Raw genomic sequence first — 15595 nt, 5'->3', positions numbered from 1 at the left:
GTGCGTTGTTGCTTGGGCTCAACTTCCTTGCTGTGTGAATTGTGCTCCAAAACAATGCTTGTGTGAAGCATGAAGGAGATTCAGACCACTGTCTGCAGGTAGCCCTGGGGACATGTTGCTACCCGTTACTGATGGATTGGGGACACTGTGGTGTCTGCAATTCAAGAATCTGTACTAGGGCTGTGCCCTCATTACAAATTCATTGGTTGCATCCATATGTGGGCACTGTCACCAACAAAGGCCCTACTTGGTGGTGATTGCAGGGTCACTAGTTAAACTAGCTATTCAAGTGTTCATGCTGTTATATATTTTGTGTACATGGTGGAAAGCCAAAGCCAAGCAAATTCCACCACCTTTACACATAGTAAGAATTTATAAGTTACAGCCAGATTAAAATAGCTACACTTAAGTCCCATTGCAACTGACTTATTCTGTATCTAGTCTCACAGGTGACCATCCTGGTATGGTTGTACCTTGGTTCTCAAACAGAATGCGTTCTGGGAGTCCATCTGATTCCCGGAACCATTCGAAAACCAAAGTGCGGCTTCCGATTGGCTTCAGGAGCGTCTTGCAGCCAATCAGAAGCTGCGGAAGCCACACTGGACATTTGACTTAAGAAAATCGTTCAAAAACCGGAATACTCACTTCTGAGTTTTGTGCAAAACCTGACAACATGACTGAGGTGGCAGTTTGTGTTTTATTTGTGAAGGAAGCAGGCTTGGCTGTACTTAGATAATTTTACTTATTTACATACACACACCATGTTTGGTATAAAGTTTAATAAATTACAGGTCAAGCTTGAGTTTTCTGTTACAATAGTATAAAAAAAAAGCTGCATAGAATAACCTACAAATAATTTGTACACATCCTTTGGATTTATAAGATACAAAGTTCACAGCTCTCTTCCAAGTATTAAGGAGTATAAAATACTGCTGTTGGTCTCAGTTTGTGTGAAATTTATATTACTATTCGCTGAATAAGCAATCTAATTACACTTATATAAGCTCACAAAAAGGAAGACCCATTTGCTTTCACTGTATTTGTGTAAAAATATACCAAGTGTTACAAAACTTTAAATTGATTGGATTAAAATAGCTAAAACTTATGTGAGTGAAAGAGTGAACTGATCACTGGGGAAAGAGGGTAGGATTCCTAACATTTGTAAACTTTGGAATGGAAAAGAATATGGTAAGAGGCTTTCAGAAGTGTATCTGAGATTTTTAAAAGTCTATCTAATACAGTACTGGAGAAGGTACATGTTGGTCCTCAATGCTCTGAGCTTTTAACAAGATTTTCTATAAAAAGTCAAAACAGCAGTTCAAAGACTATTCAAATGTTTACAAAATACATATATAATTATTACTAATAATGTTTTACATGTCAGAACACTCCAGATGTCATTTCTTCCTTGCATGATCCCAAGCCACAGTTAATAGAAAGTTATTTTCCAACATGTGCAAACTGGAAAGACCCAGTTCACAAATTATACTGACATGGCCTGTCAAACATGCTTGAGGACGCCTTAAAATTTGTCGCACATGGCTTTCCTTAAAGGAGGATTCACACAATGTGTAACTCGGGTTGACAGCATGCCAGAAATAAATGGGCTGCAAAGTAGCAGAGCGTCTTTTCTTCAGCACAAGGCAGGAATGCACTTTAAGTTCCAATTAGATGCCGATGATCTCAGCTCTACTCTAGGGAACGGCTGTGTTCTTAGAAATATTCCTCCTCTTCATCAAAAAAGCCATTTTCCAGAGCATATGCACAGTCTGCACTTGATACAGCTTGGCAGGCACCTTTATATTCTTGAATTGACTCATAAAGGGAGTATAGTTGACATAATAATGACATATCTAGCTGCCGGAGACCAACCTTGTAGAAGAGAACACACATACATATTAGTATTTATGGCTTAATTTTACTTCTAAAATGCTGGTGCTTGCACATTTTGCTCCCCACAATGACTTCACTCAGAAGATCAGTGTTGTACCTGACAATTACACAATATGAGCAGGATAATTAAATTACGTGGGAGATTCCACCCTGCCAAAGTAAGGAAGAAACAGCTGTGGGGGAAGCTGGAGTATGGAGGAAGCAGCGTGGCAAAACATTCCTGATGCTTAAGTCATGTTACCATGCCCTCTTTAATAGCAGAGGATCTGTGTAACCATAGGCTGATGCTGCATTAAGGAGAAACCAGATGCGATTAGCACAGACCTGTGTCAGAAGTGGCTCACTGCCAATTTCTTATAAAGTGGGGAAATAAATGTAGTTTAAGGTGCACCTTGGGCTGGTGGGAGAAGGGGGACTGAAACTCCCTCCTTTTTGTTTTTTACTCCCCTGGGGGAAGGTTCTAGTCAGTGTGTCCCTATGGGAGAGAAGCAACTTCATGGGAACGAAAGCATGAATTGAGGAAACATTCAGTGTTCTCTCCCTCCTCCCTCGATATGCTTTGAATTCTACTTCATAGGAAATCAACAGAACCCAATTCTGACAAACTGGTGCAGGGACGACTGACGTATCAGGCCCAGCTCCACACTTTCATTTGATTTGTTGGCGGGGGGCGGTTGTCTCTAGCCCTTGTAGAATGAAAATGATGAAGCAAAGTGTGTAGGTACCATTCAAAGCAATCGCTTTGTGAGATATGATACTATTCCTGCCTTTCAGTGCCCCCCCCCCCAATGCATGAAGCAGAGCTCTGATTCACAAATGCTCTTGAGAAATTAAGGGTCGATGGGAAAAGACTTCCACATTCATTTTGAAGCCATGTTGGGGTCTTTCTTCTCTAGTACTTGTATGACTCAACTGTTCTCCAGAGACTGACTGCTTCATTCTGAGGGTGCCTGTTCATCTTCCTTAGTAAATAAGTGGTTGTTGCACAAAGAAAATAATTGAGCATAGCTGTAATTGGGCAACAACATGTCTACCCCAAAGCAAAAAGTACCAGCAAAGAAAAGAGTCCATTCTCTTTTGAACTCTAGTTTATTTTTCCCCTGAGTATGCAAACTTAAAAAAATCCTACCAATGCAAATATAAATACAACCCATCATTACTCTATCCATATTGCCTCAGGGGGAGGGTGTGGTGAGGTTGGGAAAGTGTGGGTTCCAGCATCCTTGCAAAAAAGTTGTGTTGCTGTGCTGATATTGCTTGGATAGCGGGGAGGCGGAAGATAATACCGTATGACAACCCTGCAGTGTAGCTCAGTGTATTCTAGTCTCGTAAAAGTGTGTGCCTCTGTTTTTACAGAAATGAAGCTGGGGAGGTGTAGCAGCAACATGGAAGTGGATTGCTTTTCCACTCATGGGGGGAAGGAAACGGGGATTCTTGGGAGCAAGGTGCTGCACTTAATACACTTAAATGAATATATTCATGTCAAAGGATCAACTACTCCTTTTTGCTTAAAAAAAAGAAAAGATGGCTGTTTCACCTTGGCTGGTAATATTGTTGTAGTTTTTACTAGGTATAAATAAATAGCTGTAACATATGCTCCTAAAAGACACTCCTCCTTTAAAACAATGTACGGTAATCTTTACCCAAGAATAGGCATCATAACTGTAAATTTAAAATCTCTTGTGACCCCCACTGCCAGCCGGCTGAAACACCATGTCTGGTCTTGTACTGAATGAGGTATTGCTAGCCTAAGATTAATTGATGACAGATATACAGTATCATAAGGGGTTTACAAATCATGAAACATGAGTTCTTTGCATGGTTTAGGGTTAGCATTGAGGGAGAACTGAGCTTCTGTGCCTTTAACGGCTATGTGGCAAGCAGTAATTTAACAGGTTATGCCTTTCCTTATATACAAATCCAGAACTTCCCCATCTCCATTCCTTACACCCGTCATATCTGTTCTGGGGGTTTCCAAAGCAAATTTGGGGAGTGTGGAGGGGGGAAAGAAATGGAGAAATATTTGCACTAATGGAAGCAGTCAGCTGGATACCACCCATTCTGTTGGACAGACATGTTATTCCTGTATGGCCCCCGATTTATCTTATGGTCCTCCACCCTACAAAAGAGAATGCAAATTTGCGTATGACACAAAACGTATGCAAATGTATGCCCTCTTTTGCAAGTAAGGCAAAATCCATAATCCACATGGGCCCAGAAAATCCTGAGTGGGCGTGTCTGCCCCTTGAAGAACACTCAGTTTGATGCTTGCTTGCTGTAGCACTTGCGGAGGGCAGCCAGCTACTACAACAATTTCATCCTATTTACTCCCAGCTTTTCACACAAGCATTTTAAAAGAGAGCTCCATCAGAAGCTGGGTAGCTTAAAGTAAGGACAGGAATGAAGTACAAAGCCAGGTTGTTCTGAACGCTTAAAATTCTTGAATTAAATACAGAAACTGCCCAAGGTATAACAAGAGTCTTTGAGCATTTTACAGAACTTCTTTCAGGGCTTACTTCATCATATATTACCCGCCTCCTTCCTTCCTACACAGTAATGGAGAACTGAATGAATGTGGAAGACAAGAGTACTTTGTATTATCTGCACTATGCCATAAATGTTCTTTTTAATGTATTTAACTTTTTGGTCCATAGGACTTCTGTTTTTTAGCCATATGCAACTACCTTCAGCTTATACGGGCAGCTTTTCACAAGGACATTTAGGAAAATAATATGAATATAATCAAACACCTCACATCATCATTCTTGCCTTTCACACAACTCATGCCAGGCTCCCCCCCCCCCCGGCCCCGAAGTAGAGAAAGAAAAATAGCATAGGCATTGCAGTGTCCAAGATCATAGCACATTATTTTATTCTGCCTTTCAAAAATGATATTACTACCAGAAATTAAGCTTGCTTTTCTCCCCTTAAGGTGGATCTAGTGATGACTTCTCATTTGCCCTTCAAAGCAAAACACTCACCTCCCACTAATGGGCAAAACTAACTTGCAAGGCTAGCCGTGTTACAGTTCAACTAGTTATTCATAAGGAAAACAGAAATGAATCATAGGTAAACAACAACTGCAGGTATTTGTGGGGGTGGCAAGATTAAGAATTATAAGTAAAAGTGGGTGAAGGATGAGCAAGACAAATATGCAGGCTAGGTATCATCAGAAAAGCAATCTAAACAATTGGGTTTATATCTCTTACCAGAACATACAATTTCATTTTCTATCCAAAAGATACAAGTAAGATTTATAGTGGAGGGTGTGATACCATCTAATTAGGGTTTGTTTGTTTTTTACCTTTGAGATATAATCTCAACATTAAATAGAAACCACACAGCCAGGCTCCAGATTCCATAGAGTTTCAAATTGTAGTAGACAAACTTACAGTAATAAGCTATGCACCATGTACTGCAGATGAGAGGGGTGTCAAAATGCCAGTCGGTTTCTTTGCACTAGCTAATGATAAACAGTGGTGATGGGGATTGACACTGGCATTGCACCAGGCTTACGGGGTGCAATTCCACCAGCAGAGTGATAAAAAATGGGCAGTGTGTCAGGAGGAGGAACAACAGGTTTTCAAAGCTTCCCCAAGCTTGGCTGTGTGTAAATTAAAAACATTCCTACTGAAGCTAATGGAGAGCTAAAATCCACTGCCCCAGCTCCTCTTACTCTGTTTACACACCCACCACCTGGTATCTCCATTCCTCCTACCATGCAAAAGATCTCTTTTCTTTCTCACAAAGACACACTTTCCTCATCAGGGGCTGAATGGTTGCCAAGGGGAGGCCAAAAGTTCACCATGCAAAAGTGAGGCTGGGTGATATGCCAGGAATGCCCATCCTTCCTGTATGTTTTCCTGTCCAAAGGCTGATCTCCGGCCCATGTGCATGGTGCAAGGGCACCTGCAGGGATCCCAGTTATGGGATTTGGACTGGACGCACCAGAGTGGTTCACAGTGGTAAGGGCACTCTAGTATGTGTTTGCAGCGCTGCATCTTATCTGTGTGGTTGGGCAAGGTGATGTTGATGTTTCACCATCACCACACATAATTTCTTCCTTGTGCAGCGAAGCTGAGGGTGTCATCAGTATGCAACATTGTGATTGGCGGGCACTGTCATGAATGCAAAGAGGACATGTGTAAGAGAAGGTGTCTGACTCTAATACTCTGTATTTTAAATTGATACTTTGCTGTTTTTTGAAGGGAGTTTACAGGATCCTAACATACAGTGTGCCATACGTATACCACATATGGCCCGAACTAGACAATGCTATGATGCTTTCATGTTCTGTTTCCAAGGACCATGTGCAGATTGATAGCAGTATCCCACAAATACTGCAAAGAGAAAATACCTTTTAATCACATCTTAAAATAGCCAGATTTAGAGTGATCACATGCTGTGCGTATTCATGAGCTGACATCCTAATTCTATGAAAACTTGTCAACCATTGCAACTTCCTTCCTACAGCAGGAAAAAAGATAGCTCCAGATTACTTAATCAGGGGTGTGCCAGACAGGCATAGATTTCTGCTGCCTTTGGAAGTTTCATGTTACTGATCCAAAGGAAAAGTTTTGCGTACCTAATAATTCAGTCATGTTTCACTAAGAGCAATGTTGCTTGTTTAACCTGAAGCTTTTGTCTCATGAAAGGCATATGTATACCACTTAAAATGGGAAAACCTTTTAGATTGCGGGTTTTGCAAAAGCTTTTCTGGGACAATGAAAGGATTCATTCTTAACTTGCTTTATAGGTTTATAAGACAAAAAACCATGCTTGATATTCAAAATGAATCTAGCCCATACTTTGTTTGCTTACATGATCTGCTAGTGTAACAATATTTGAAGCACTTCAGTTTTTAGTCACATTTAAAAACCAATGTGAATCTGCTGCTGTAAGCAATCTGGTGCACAGCCCAAGTACCAATCTTGTGCAAAGTAAAAGCCCATTAAGCCAATTAACCTACATTTCAGAAGACAAGTCAAAGGTGGGAAAGAAGCAGCCTGCTTACTAGAAGTCACATTCCAGTTTCTGAAACAGAACAAAACACTTCTGATCCAAATAGTGAATATAAAGAACACGTGTGTGCTTGTACAATATGCAACTATGACTAGAGCGCAGAATGAAAAATTAGTTCTAACTAAAAGAATTTGTAGAGGAACTGAAAGAATGAACAAGATCATTTTTAGAGGAAATAGCTTTTAAGTACGGTACTTTATTTTAGAAGGAAACAAAGAGAAGGACAGAATGAGAAAAGTGTTTTAAAAGGGAAGATAATAGTGACATACTTCAGATGCTATCAAGGTGGGGTTTTTTTGGTTTGCCAATCTTTCGATTTGAGTTTCTTTTTCTCTCTCACATGAGGAATGTTTCAGTCACAATCCCTAGATAGGTCTTGCATCCATTAACTGCAACTTGGGTAACCATCACAGGCTTAGGCCCAAAGAATTGCACAACTAGCTCTATGCATCCTTTGGGTTTGTCATTCTAGAATGGCAGCCCCCACCCCCACCCCCTTTACCTCCTGGCAATTCTCCATTTGAACTCCTCAGTTTCACAACTGTTCAAAGGGTAAATAAATAAGTATAAAAATTCCACAGGGTCTGCCCAAGGTCTTCAGCACAGCTAAGGTAGCCATAGTGATTAATAAGCAAAACAGCTTCCAGTTTCCACCTTTATCGCTTTTAAATCTATCTAAAAATAGATTTTATATCTTTATCCCTAAAAAATGTGTATATACGGCCTTTTGGACCTAAGAGGGAGCCCCAAATGCAATTTACAAGAATTAAAAACTCTACAACTAAAAACAGTATTAAAGTAAGAAGAAGAGAGCAAAAAAACGAGTCTGCAACAGGTAAACACTAAGGGCTTGGTGGAAAAGTGTCTTACTGCACATTCCTAACCATACCTCCCCAGAATTGAATGGTGCTTACTGATGGGCATAGTCAGGATTTGGGGGGGGGGGCAGAACCTCCGTTTTTTGTTGTTGATTGGGGGCAGCTGACCCCCCCCCCGTGATTTTTCCTAAAAAAATGTTTAGGGGTACTGTACTTTCATTTTCATACTCATATTGAAAAACTGCCCCTCAATGAGGCCAAACTTAGATTCACAAAATGTTTAGGGGGTATGCGTACCCCTGCGTGCCCCCAGAAAAAAGCACTGGCCACACCCATGTGCTTACTCACAGGCAAGGGCTTAGGACTTGCCCCCTCAGCTGCCCACCTAAAAGAGGCCAATCTCACTTCCTTTTGGGAAGCAGATCCAGCAACTGGGGTGCTGCCACCTCTTGCTATCGCAGTAGAGAAGAGCATTTGCCTTTTTTTGCGCAAGGAGCTGGGATGAAAACTCGAACCCTGCCTGCCACAAACAAAAGGTTTCCTTTCCACCGTGTGCATCGTACCGGCATGCGCGCGAGGGAAGCAGAAATCGCCAACAGCCTTCCGGCGCCGGAATTGAACTCTGCACGCGCTCAGAGGCGACGTTCTCGAGCCAGGCCCCGGGGCTCAAAACTGAGCAGTTTTAAAAAGGGGGTGGGGCGGAAGACTTGCACCAAGCACAAACACGCAAAAAAAGAGAGCAAAAACTGGCGGGTGCTCACCATCTCTTTCCGCAGCAAGGCCAAAGCGGCGTCCAGGTTGGGAGGCTTGGGCGGCCGCGGGGATCCCCTTCCCCCTCCGCCGCCTCCGCTGCGGCTCAGCTCGTCCTGGATGCGGGACTTCTGCGCGTAGAGCCGCTCCAGGTCCCGCCAGCGCCCGCCTGCTCCGCCCGGGCCGACCCCGCTCGAAGAAGAATTCAACAAGCCGCTCAGGCTCTTGGGCAGGGGAGGCAACCCAGACCCGCCGCCGCCGCCTCCGGGCAGCCCCGACCCACTCATAGCACCCGGCGGGGCAAGGCGGCCAGCCGGTCCCCTCAGCCCAGCTGAGCTAAGTCTGCCGCGAAAGAAAACAAGAGCCGCCTCCGCCTCCTTCTCTCGCAGAGAAAAGCTCTCTTCTGTTCGGCTCCGCTCGGGGCCCGCCTCCCTTCTGCCGGCCCCGCTCGGCCCGCCCTCGCAACAGGGACAGGCCCTGAAAGGGAGAAAGAGGCGGGCTCAGGGCGGGCCCGAGGAGGAGGGAAGAAGGCACAATAGACGCAAAATGGTACCCGAAAGACTTCGGGGAGTGCGCGGCGGTGGCGGCCGGGAGGGGTTCGCTTTCTTCAGCTAGTCATAAAGCGGAGGAGCAAGGAAGGGGGGGTTAATCGGGGCTGCTGAGAAGGAATAGCCTAGCAAGAGAGTGCAGTTTAAAAAAAGAAGGGGAGGGAGGCAGTTTGGTCCAAGCAGTGGCATAGCGTGGGTTGTCAGCACCCGGGGCAAGGCAAGTAATTTGCGCCCCCTAACCCGTGGATTTGCGCCCCCTAACCCTAACCCCCAGATGTTGCGCCCGGTGCGGCCGGCCCCCCCAACCCCCCACGCTACGCCACTGAGTCCAAGGTAATTTAAGAGCTGTCCTAAATAAATAAGTAAGGCAGTGGTTCCAAACCCTTTTTGGCCATGCCCCACCTAAGCATCTCTGAAATCCTGATTCCCCGCGACATATATTTCTTATTATTCAAAAAGTGAACTCCTATTCACGTGGAGGAAGGCTATAATGCCATTAAATATTAGTAACTCATTCTCGAATTGCCCCCCTCAAAAATCAAATTGCCCCCCCCCTGGGGCGTGTGCCCCACGTTGGGAACCACGGGTCTGAGGTAAATTAAGAGCTGTGAGGGCGGGGAATGTGAATGTCAAACGTTTTCTTAATATTATTTGTTACTTTCAACAAGGTGGCTCACGTGTGGTTTTTTATTGCTTTTATTAAAAAAACCCACGGTAAGGAGAAAATAAAATATAGGCCAGGCAGACCTGAAGTAAAAGATGAGGGAAAGAGGGTTTTTTTTTTTTTTTAATATCTAAGGCAACCGTCGCACCCTCAAGATAATTTGGACTAGAAACACTCATCTGATCCAGCTACATCTGCAGGGCACCAGGTTGGGGAAGATAATATCTAAGGTAATCTCTAAGGTGTTATCCTGCGCAGGGATAGCAGCTCTTTTTCTTCAGTGGAGGGGCATGCAACACTGATTAAAAATTTCTTCAGTTGGGCATATCTGAGGTAAATCAAAAGGGGATTGAGGTGGGGAGGAATATAAATTAGATGTAATGGTACCAAAAACACATGAAGGTGATAAGTGAGTAGCTACTTTCCTTTAGCAAGGATTCCTTTAGAAGTTGGGATTGTGGGAGTGGGGGAAGAAATAAAATAAAACGGGTGTTGCCTGTGTGCATATGGGTAATGTTATATATGCATTATGCCTTGAGTATTGATGTGTGAATAAATAAACAATACATTAACAACTAATATAAACAAGCAAACAAAGCAAACAAATAATGCTAAATAAATGAATGAATGGTCCTGGGGAAAAGGGGATTATTCCAAGTTGACTATTCCAATAGAAGAGAGTGTTTGAAGCAGGGCATGATGCGGGTAAGAAATTAAAGTATGTTGCCTTTGACAAAGCAACATGCAATGCTCCAACTAAAATTGTAGAAGAGAAGCAATTAGATCTGCTTCAGGGAAATAAAAGGGCAAGTGTGACTGAATCTTTTTATGCACATTTAGCGTTCAGTTGTAAGTATGTGAAGCAGGACCCAACTTTCTTTTCTTTTAAAGATACCATGTTGCATCATCTTTCTACCATGTGGACACTGTCACATTTGCTGACTAATCCCACAATTAGGATGTGAGAAACTTCCTGATAAATTAGACTGAGCCATGCCATTGTTCTACTAGCCAAGGACTGCCTAATTTGGCAGCAGCTGTCCAAAGAAAGGCAAGTGAAAATATCTCTATACTGTATTATTTAAAGTAGTTGAATGTGGTACCATGTCATCCAAGTTTAAATTGTTTACGTTTGGCCCTGCTTTGCTACTTGAGATCCCCCAGCCTGTTTGAAAGCAGAAAATTACTAAACATGGGAAACTTTTCTAAAATAAAAAGTTATTAAGAAAAGATCTAAACAGAAAATGAAAGGGAGCTAGTAAATCTTTATGAAGGCTTTCCACTATTTTGGCATCACCACTGAAAAAGCTTTTTAAATTGTTAGCTGAAATTGTTTTTAATTTGCTGCGTTGCTTTAAAATCTGCTGTATTTACTCATTTTTTAATTTTAAATGTAAACTGTAATATAAAATTCAAAAATACATTTTACTTTATCTTACAACAAATAATTTTGGATTAGGTCACTGAAAGCAATCCCAGAGACAACAGTGTCAATGTTCAGTCACAGGAAACAAAGGAAACAGGATTTCAATGACACATTTGGAGCCCAGATGTTTTGGCGCATGAAATAGATAAAAGTTCAGGAAACTGTTTTCTAGGCTGAGTAAAATATGCATGCAGCAGCATAGTACTTTCATAACTGGGCATTTCAGTGTACCTAAATGAGCAGCTAGATTGAATGGATATTGTGAAAGGAATAGTGAAGAAAATGGAAAGAATATGCAAGATAATAGAAAAGTGAAGGTGAAGCCAAGTTTGTTGTTTGATGTTTGTGTCTCATCCCAAGGTGAGATATGTTAGCAATTTCCTCAGATTTTCTGGAGGCAAAATGCTTTATGCAAACCATTTCCAAATAGTTCCTTCCCTGTGCCACCACTATTGTAAGCATGACTCTAGCCTATTTTATCTATTCCATCTTTAACAATATTCATCAATGCTACATCTGCATTGACAGAGTGCCCCACCATTATATCTGAGGCTTTGTGCAGCTGTATCTGTCATCTAGTGTTGTGCAGGCATAGTGGGGCTTCCAATATATCACATTGCCTCTCATCTAGTGTAACAAGTATAGGACTGCATCCATAGTGCATCAAATGAGCATGTGGATTGGCTGTTAATATTAACTGATATAAATACATTTGTATTACCATTTTTGGTCCAAGACATAACCTTGATGCAACCTATGCAATTCTATGTGTTGTGTTCATTCCTACAACTCAGACGTAGTTGTTACAACTGCTTCAGAGCAGAAAAATAACAACTGCCCACAGAGCAACTGAGTTCCCCCATTCCCTTCAGAGCTTTAAACTAAATCCAGAGAGGGATGGAGACAATATTACAGATGATGGGGAAGCACCTGATACTGGGGATAATAGCTTCATTGATGCACAGGAAACTGAGGCAGTGCTACAGAAACCTGATAACTGGCAAGAAACTACAAGAAGGAAACAGCTGGTCTCCCAAAACACACAGAGAAATGAGGAGGGCAAAGCAAAGAGAGGCAAGATGCCAGAGCCTTAGGCTGCTGGGGAAGGAACCAGGGAAGGAACCTTAGAAAGACCTACTGGGAAGAGTTGCTGTGATCACTATGCCTGCACTATTTTAGTTTCTTTCAATAAAGAGTTAACTTCACTCACACCAGTGGTTTTTTTTATTGCTGATCTCTGACTCTGGCTCATGACAGCCATGTACTCTGGAGATATGATAGCCATCTTCAAATATTTGAAGGGCTGTCACATGGAAGATGAAGCAAGCTTGTTTTCTCCTGCTCCAGAGGCTAGGATCCCAACGAATGACTTCAAGTTAAAAGAAAGGAGATTCCGACTAAACATCAGGAAGAACTTTTTAATGGTAAAAGCTGTTCAACAGTAGAATGGACTCCCTCGGAAGGTGGTGGACGTTCGTTGCAGGTTTTTAAGCAGAAGTTGGATAGCCATCTGTCATCGATGCTTTAGCATTGCAGGGGTTGGACTAGATGACTTTCCAGATCCCTTTCAACTCTACAGTTCTATGATTCTATGATGTAGTATAATTTCTTTCCAGACATAATTACCCTCTCCATTTCCGCAGTCTCACTTTACACAAACGAAAGTCACTGGCAGATGCAGGGAAGTGCTCAAGATAACTCTGTCAGGAAACAGGGCATTGTTTACAAAGTGGGAGCAGGATAATTCAGCACATTTTCTGAGGACGTCCCGGCTTCTAAGGTGCATTTCTACCCTAAGAGTGTTTATGTTATCAATGCAAGCACAACAGTTCTTAGTGGTTTTTAATCTGGTGGTACATACCTATTTTTGAATGTCACTAACCAAGAACTAGAGTGAAAGATGAAGGCTTATCATGATGATCATAAATGGCTCCTGCCAGTCCAATGGTATACCCAATGTGGGTCTAACACAGCGTTGGCAGTGCTACTAATTCAGTGCAGACTCTGAAAGCATGATTCAGATTGTGTGGATCTATTGTGAATCAGTGCACCTCTGGATTGTTGTTGGAAAAAGTGAGTGGGTTTTTGCTGGAACCTTAGACTGCCTGTGTGGGTGTGTGAAGACAAATGCCTGTAGAACCAATTATTTTAACCTGACAGACTCAGGGGGAGACCCATGTATGGCACCTTGAGCTCTTTTGAGAAAAGATGGAATATGAATATAATAATAAAGAATGATTTCTATTCTTACATTTATATGTACCTCACTTTTCTTCCAAATAGCTTAAATTGGCGTACATGGTTCTCCCCCTCTCCATTTTATCATCACAACAACTCTATGGAGTAGAGTAGGCTGAGATATGGTGACTGGCCCAAGGTCACCCAGTGAACATCATTGGTAAATGGAGATTTGAGCCCTGCAGTAAACATGCATTTCCTGAGATAGCTTGCATTTGCTGAGAAGGCATAGGGTAGGAATAGATGAGTGGGCTCGTAGTTTTGCATAGCAAGGGATATATACTGTACCTTTCTCCTTGTCTGACTTTTTGGTAACCGTAAACATGATGCAGTAAAGATTTTGAAGGCAAAAGTTAATTACCGGTAGCTTTTTCCATTCTGTGCAATACTATACCTGAGATTGGTGCATCATATTGATTTCCATGGAGCCAGGAGAATTACAGGGAAAATCCAGGGTGTCTGAAAATTTGACGTTCATGCCTAGACATGTTATCATGTCTTCTGTTTTGTGTAGGGTTCAGGGCCGGCCCACCCATGAGGCAAGCTGAGGGGACCACTTTAAAAGGCAAGATCCACAGGGGCAGCAAATTCAGGCTCCAAATAATTAATTGCTCACTGCTGCTGCCAATGCCGCAGGCTTCTTGGAAGCCAGATCTGTCTCCTCCTCCTCAGTCTCTTGGCAAATAGGAGTTGTTACTGGTCTCTTCCCACCCTTGGGAAATGACCCTCAGATCCAGGGTTACTACAGAAATTTTAGGTGACCTAGCAGAAGCAAACTATAGAACCAAAGCAACATGGGACTGCGCACACTTGATCCCTCATGAACTTGAAGATCAAGAAGTAGGGCGTATTTCAAGTGCAGTCTTTCTGTAAGACGAGATCGCTTTCTGTTGTAGCACAAGAATTATGGGACATTTCACTTTAAAGGGCCTGCCAAGCACTGTCTTTATCCAAGTTTTGATAACAGGTGGCATCATTGTACTATTAATTTAGTCCAAACAAATTTTGTCCAAATCTCTTGTCTGTGGAGCCAGCTTTATTGATAGCCAACTAGAGCTGAGTCAAGAGTGTGAGACAAAGAGCTTTATTTCAAGTGAGTTTGTTAGTATAGAGGCAAATGAGCCATCAAAAACCCCAGTTAGCATATCTGTATCCTTCCTGCCTTCTTGCTATGCTATCTTGGCCCCCCATCTCCTTAGACTAAGACAGTATAAGAACATTCTTTACATAATATATATTTACTTATTTCAAGGGCCAAACTAGTAATTACAGCATCATGACCAACTAGGATAATTTCAAGACATGCAAATTGGAGATCAGGAGGCAGGGAAAAGTAACTGAACACACACATTCTCTCCATCCCACGTTCCCCTTTAATTTTTTTTCAAGACCTGATAACACTCTGCCAAATAAATTATTAGGCATCTTGCACACACTTTTATTTTCTAAATACCTTAATTCTCTGCCAGCATTGGAAATTCAGTTTCATTGTATTAAACTAGATTGCTTTTATTGAAGGATTATCTTGTTCTGAATGGAAATGGAATTTTTCACACCATAAAAATGTTGTGAGCCATACATTACCAATGTTATCAGTAGCCTTTAAAAGTATGGTTTGAAGAGTTGGGTGGTTTCAGGGGGGGAAATGAGCCTCAATATTATTCATTGGAAATATGGTACTTCAACTCAAACTTAGTCTCTTTCCTGTTTTGAGAGGAAGCTGGTGGCAGTTCTATCAAAGTCATTAAATAGTCTCTTTACTGTTTATACAGTACAGTTTTATGTACGTTTGCCCAGTAAGTCCTACTGTATTCCACTGAACTACTCCCAGTAAAGTGTGCATAGCATAGCTTTGCACCAGCAGCGTTCTTTGCTGCTTCAAACCTGTACACACCTCATAGGCATAGAGTTGGAAGGGAGGAGATAGATAACATCCTATGGTCAGAACTCTGGTTTCTGACTGGGGGGGGGATTACCCACGTACTGTAATGGTTTTAAAATTCTGAGTTCAGATGGGCTTTTCTTGCTGTTTGTATGATGTTCTGTTTCATGGCTTTTTATCATTTGTACTTTAAAAAAAAAAACCAACCAGAAAATAGTCAAGAAATAAAAATAAATAAATGCCTACCCTACTTTCAGAAGGAAATGGGGTGGGGGACACACACCATTGCATAGTGACAGCACAAAATCTAAACACAATATTAGGAATTGGTCATTTAACAGTTTTAACTAAGCC

General features: G+C 42.1%; 1 protein-coding gene across 1 annotated transcript; it reads right to left on the bottom strand.

Moving 5' to 3' along the window:
• Positions 1–764: 764 nt before the first annotated feature.
• FAM89A (family with sequence similarity 89 member A) lies at positions 765–9174 on the bottom strand. Its single transcript, XM_083496678.1, has 2 exons — positions 8495–9174; positions 765–1872 (listed from the first exon to the last, which is right to left on the bottom strand). Exons 1-2 carry the CDS (start codon positions 8768–8770, stop codon positions 1714–1716), a joined length of 435 nt encoding a protein of 144 aa, XP_083352804.1. The 5' UTR covers positions 8771–9174; the 3' UTR covers positions 765–1713.
• Between the last annotated feature and the right edge of the window lie 6421 nt (positions 9175–15595).

This window comes from Podarcis liolepis, assembly GCF_965112155.1.
Source record: "Podarcis liolepis genome assembly, chromosome: 3".
NCBI lineage: Eukaryota > Metazoa > Chordata > Lepidosauria > Squamata > Lacertidae > Podarcis > Podarcis liolepis.
This window is presented reverse-complemented; position numbering and strand designations above follow the sequence as displayed.

Excerpts from the sequence above, each read along its gene's own strand:
- FAM89A (XM_083496678.1), bottom strand. The coding sequence starts at position 8,770 with ATGAGTGGGTCGGGGCTGCCCGGAGGCGGCGGCGGCGGGTCTGGGTTG. Across the intron at positions 1,873-8,494 it reads CCTTGCTGCGGAAAGAGATG|GTTGGTCTCCGGCAGCTAGA; the intron begins GTGAGCACCCGC and ends CTCTTCTACAAG.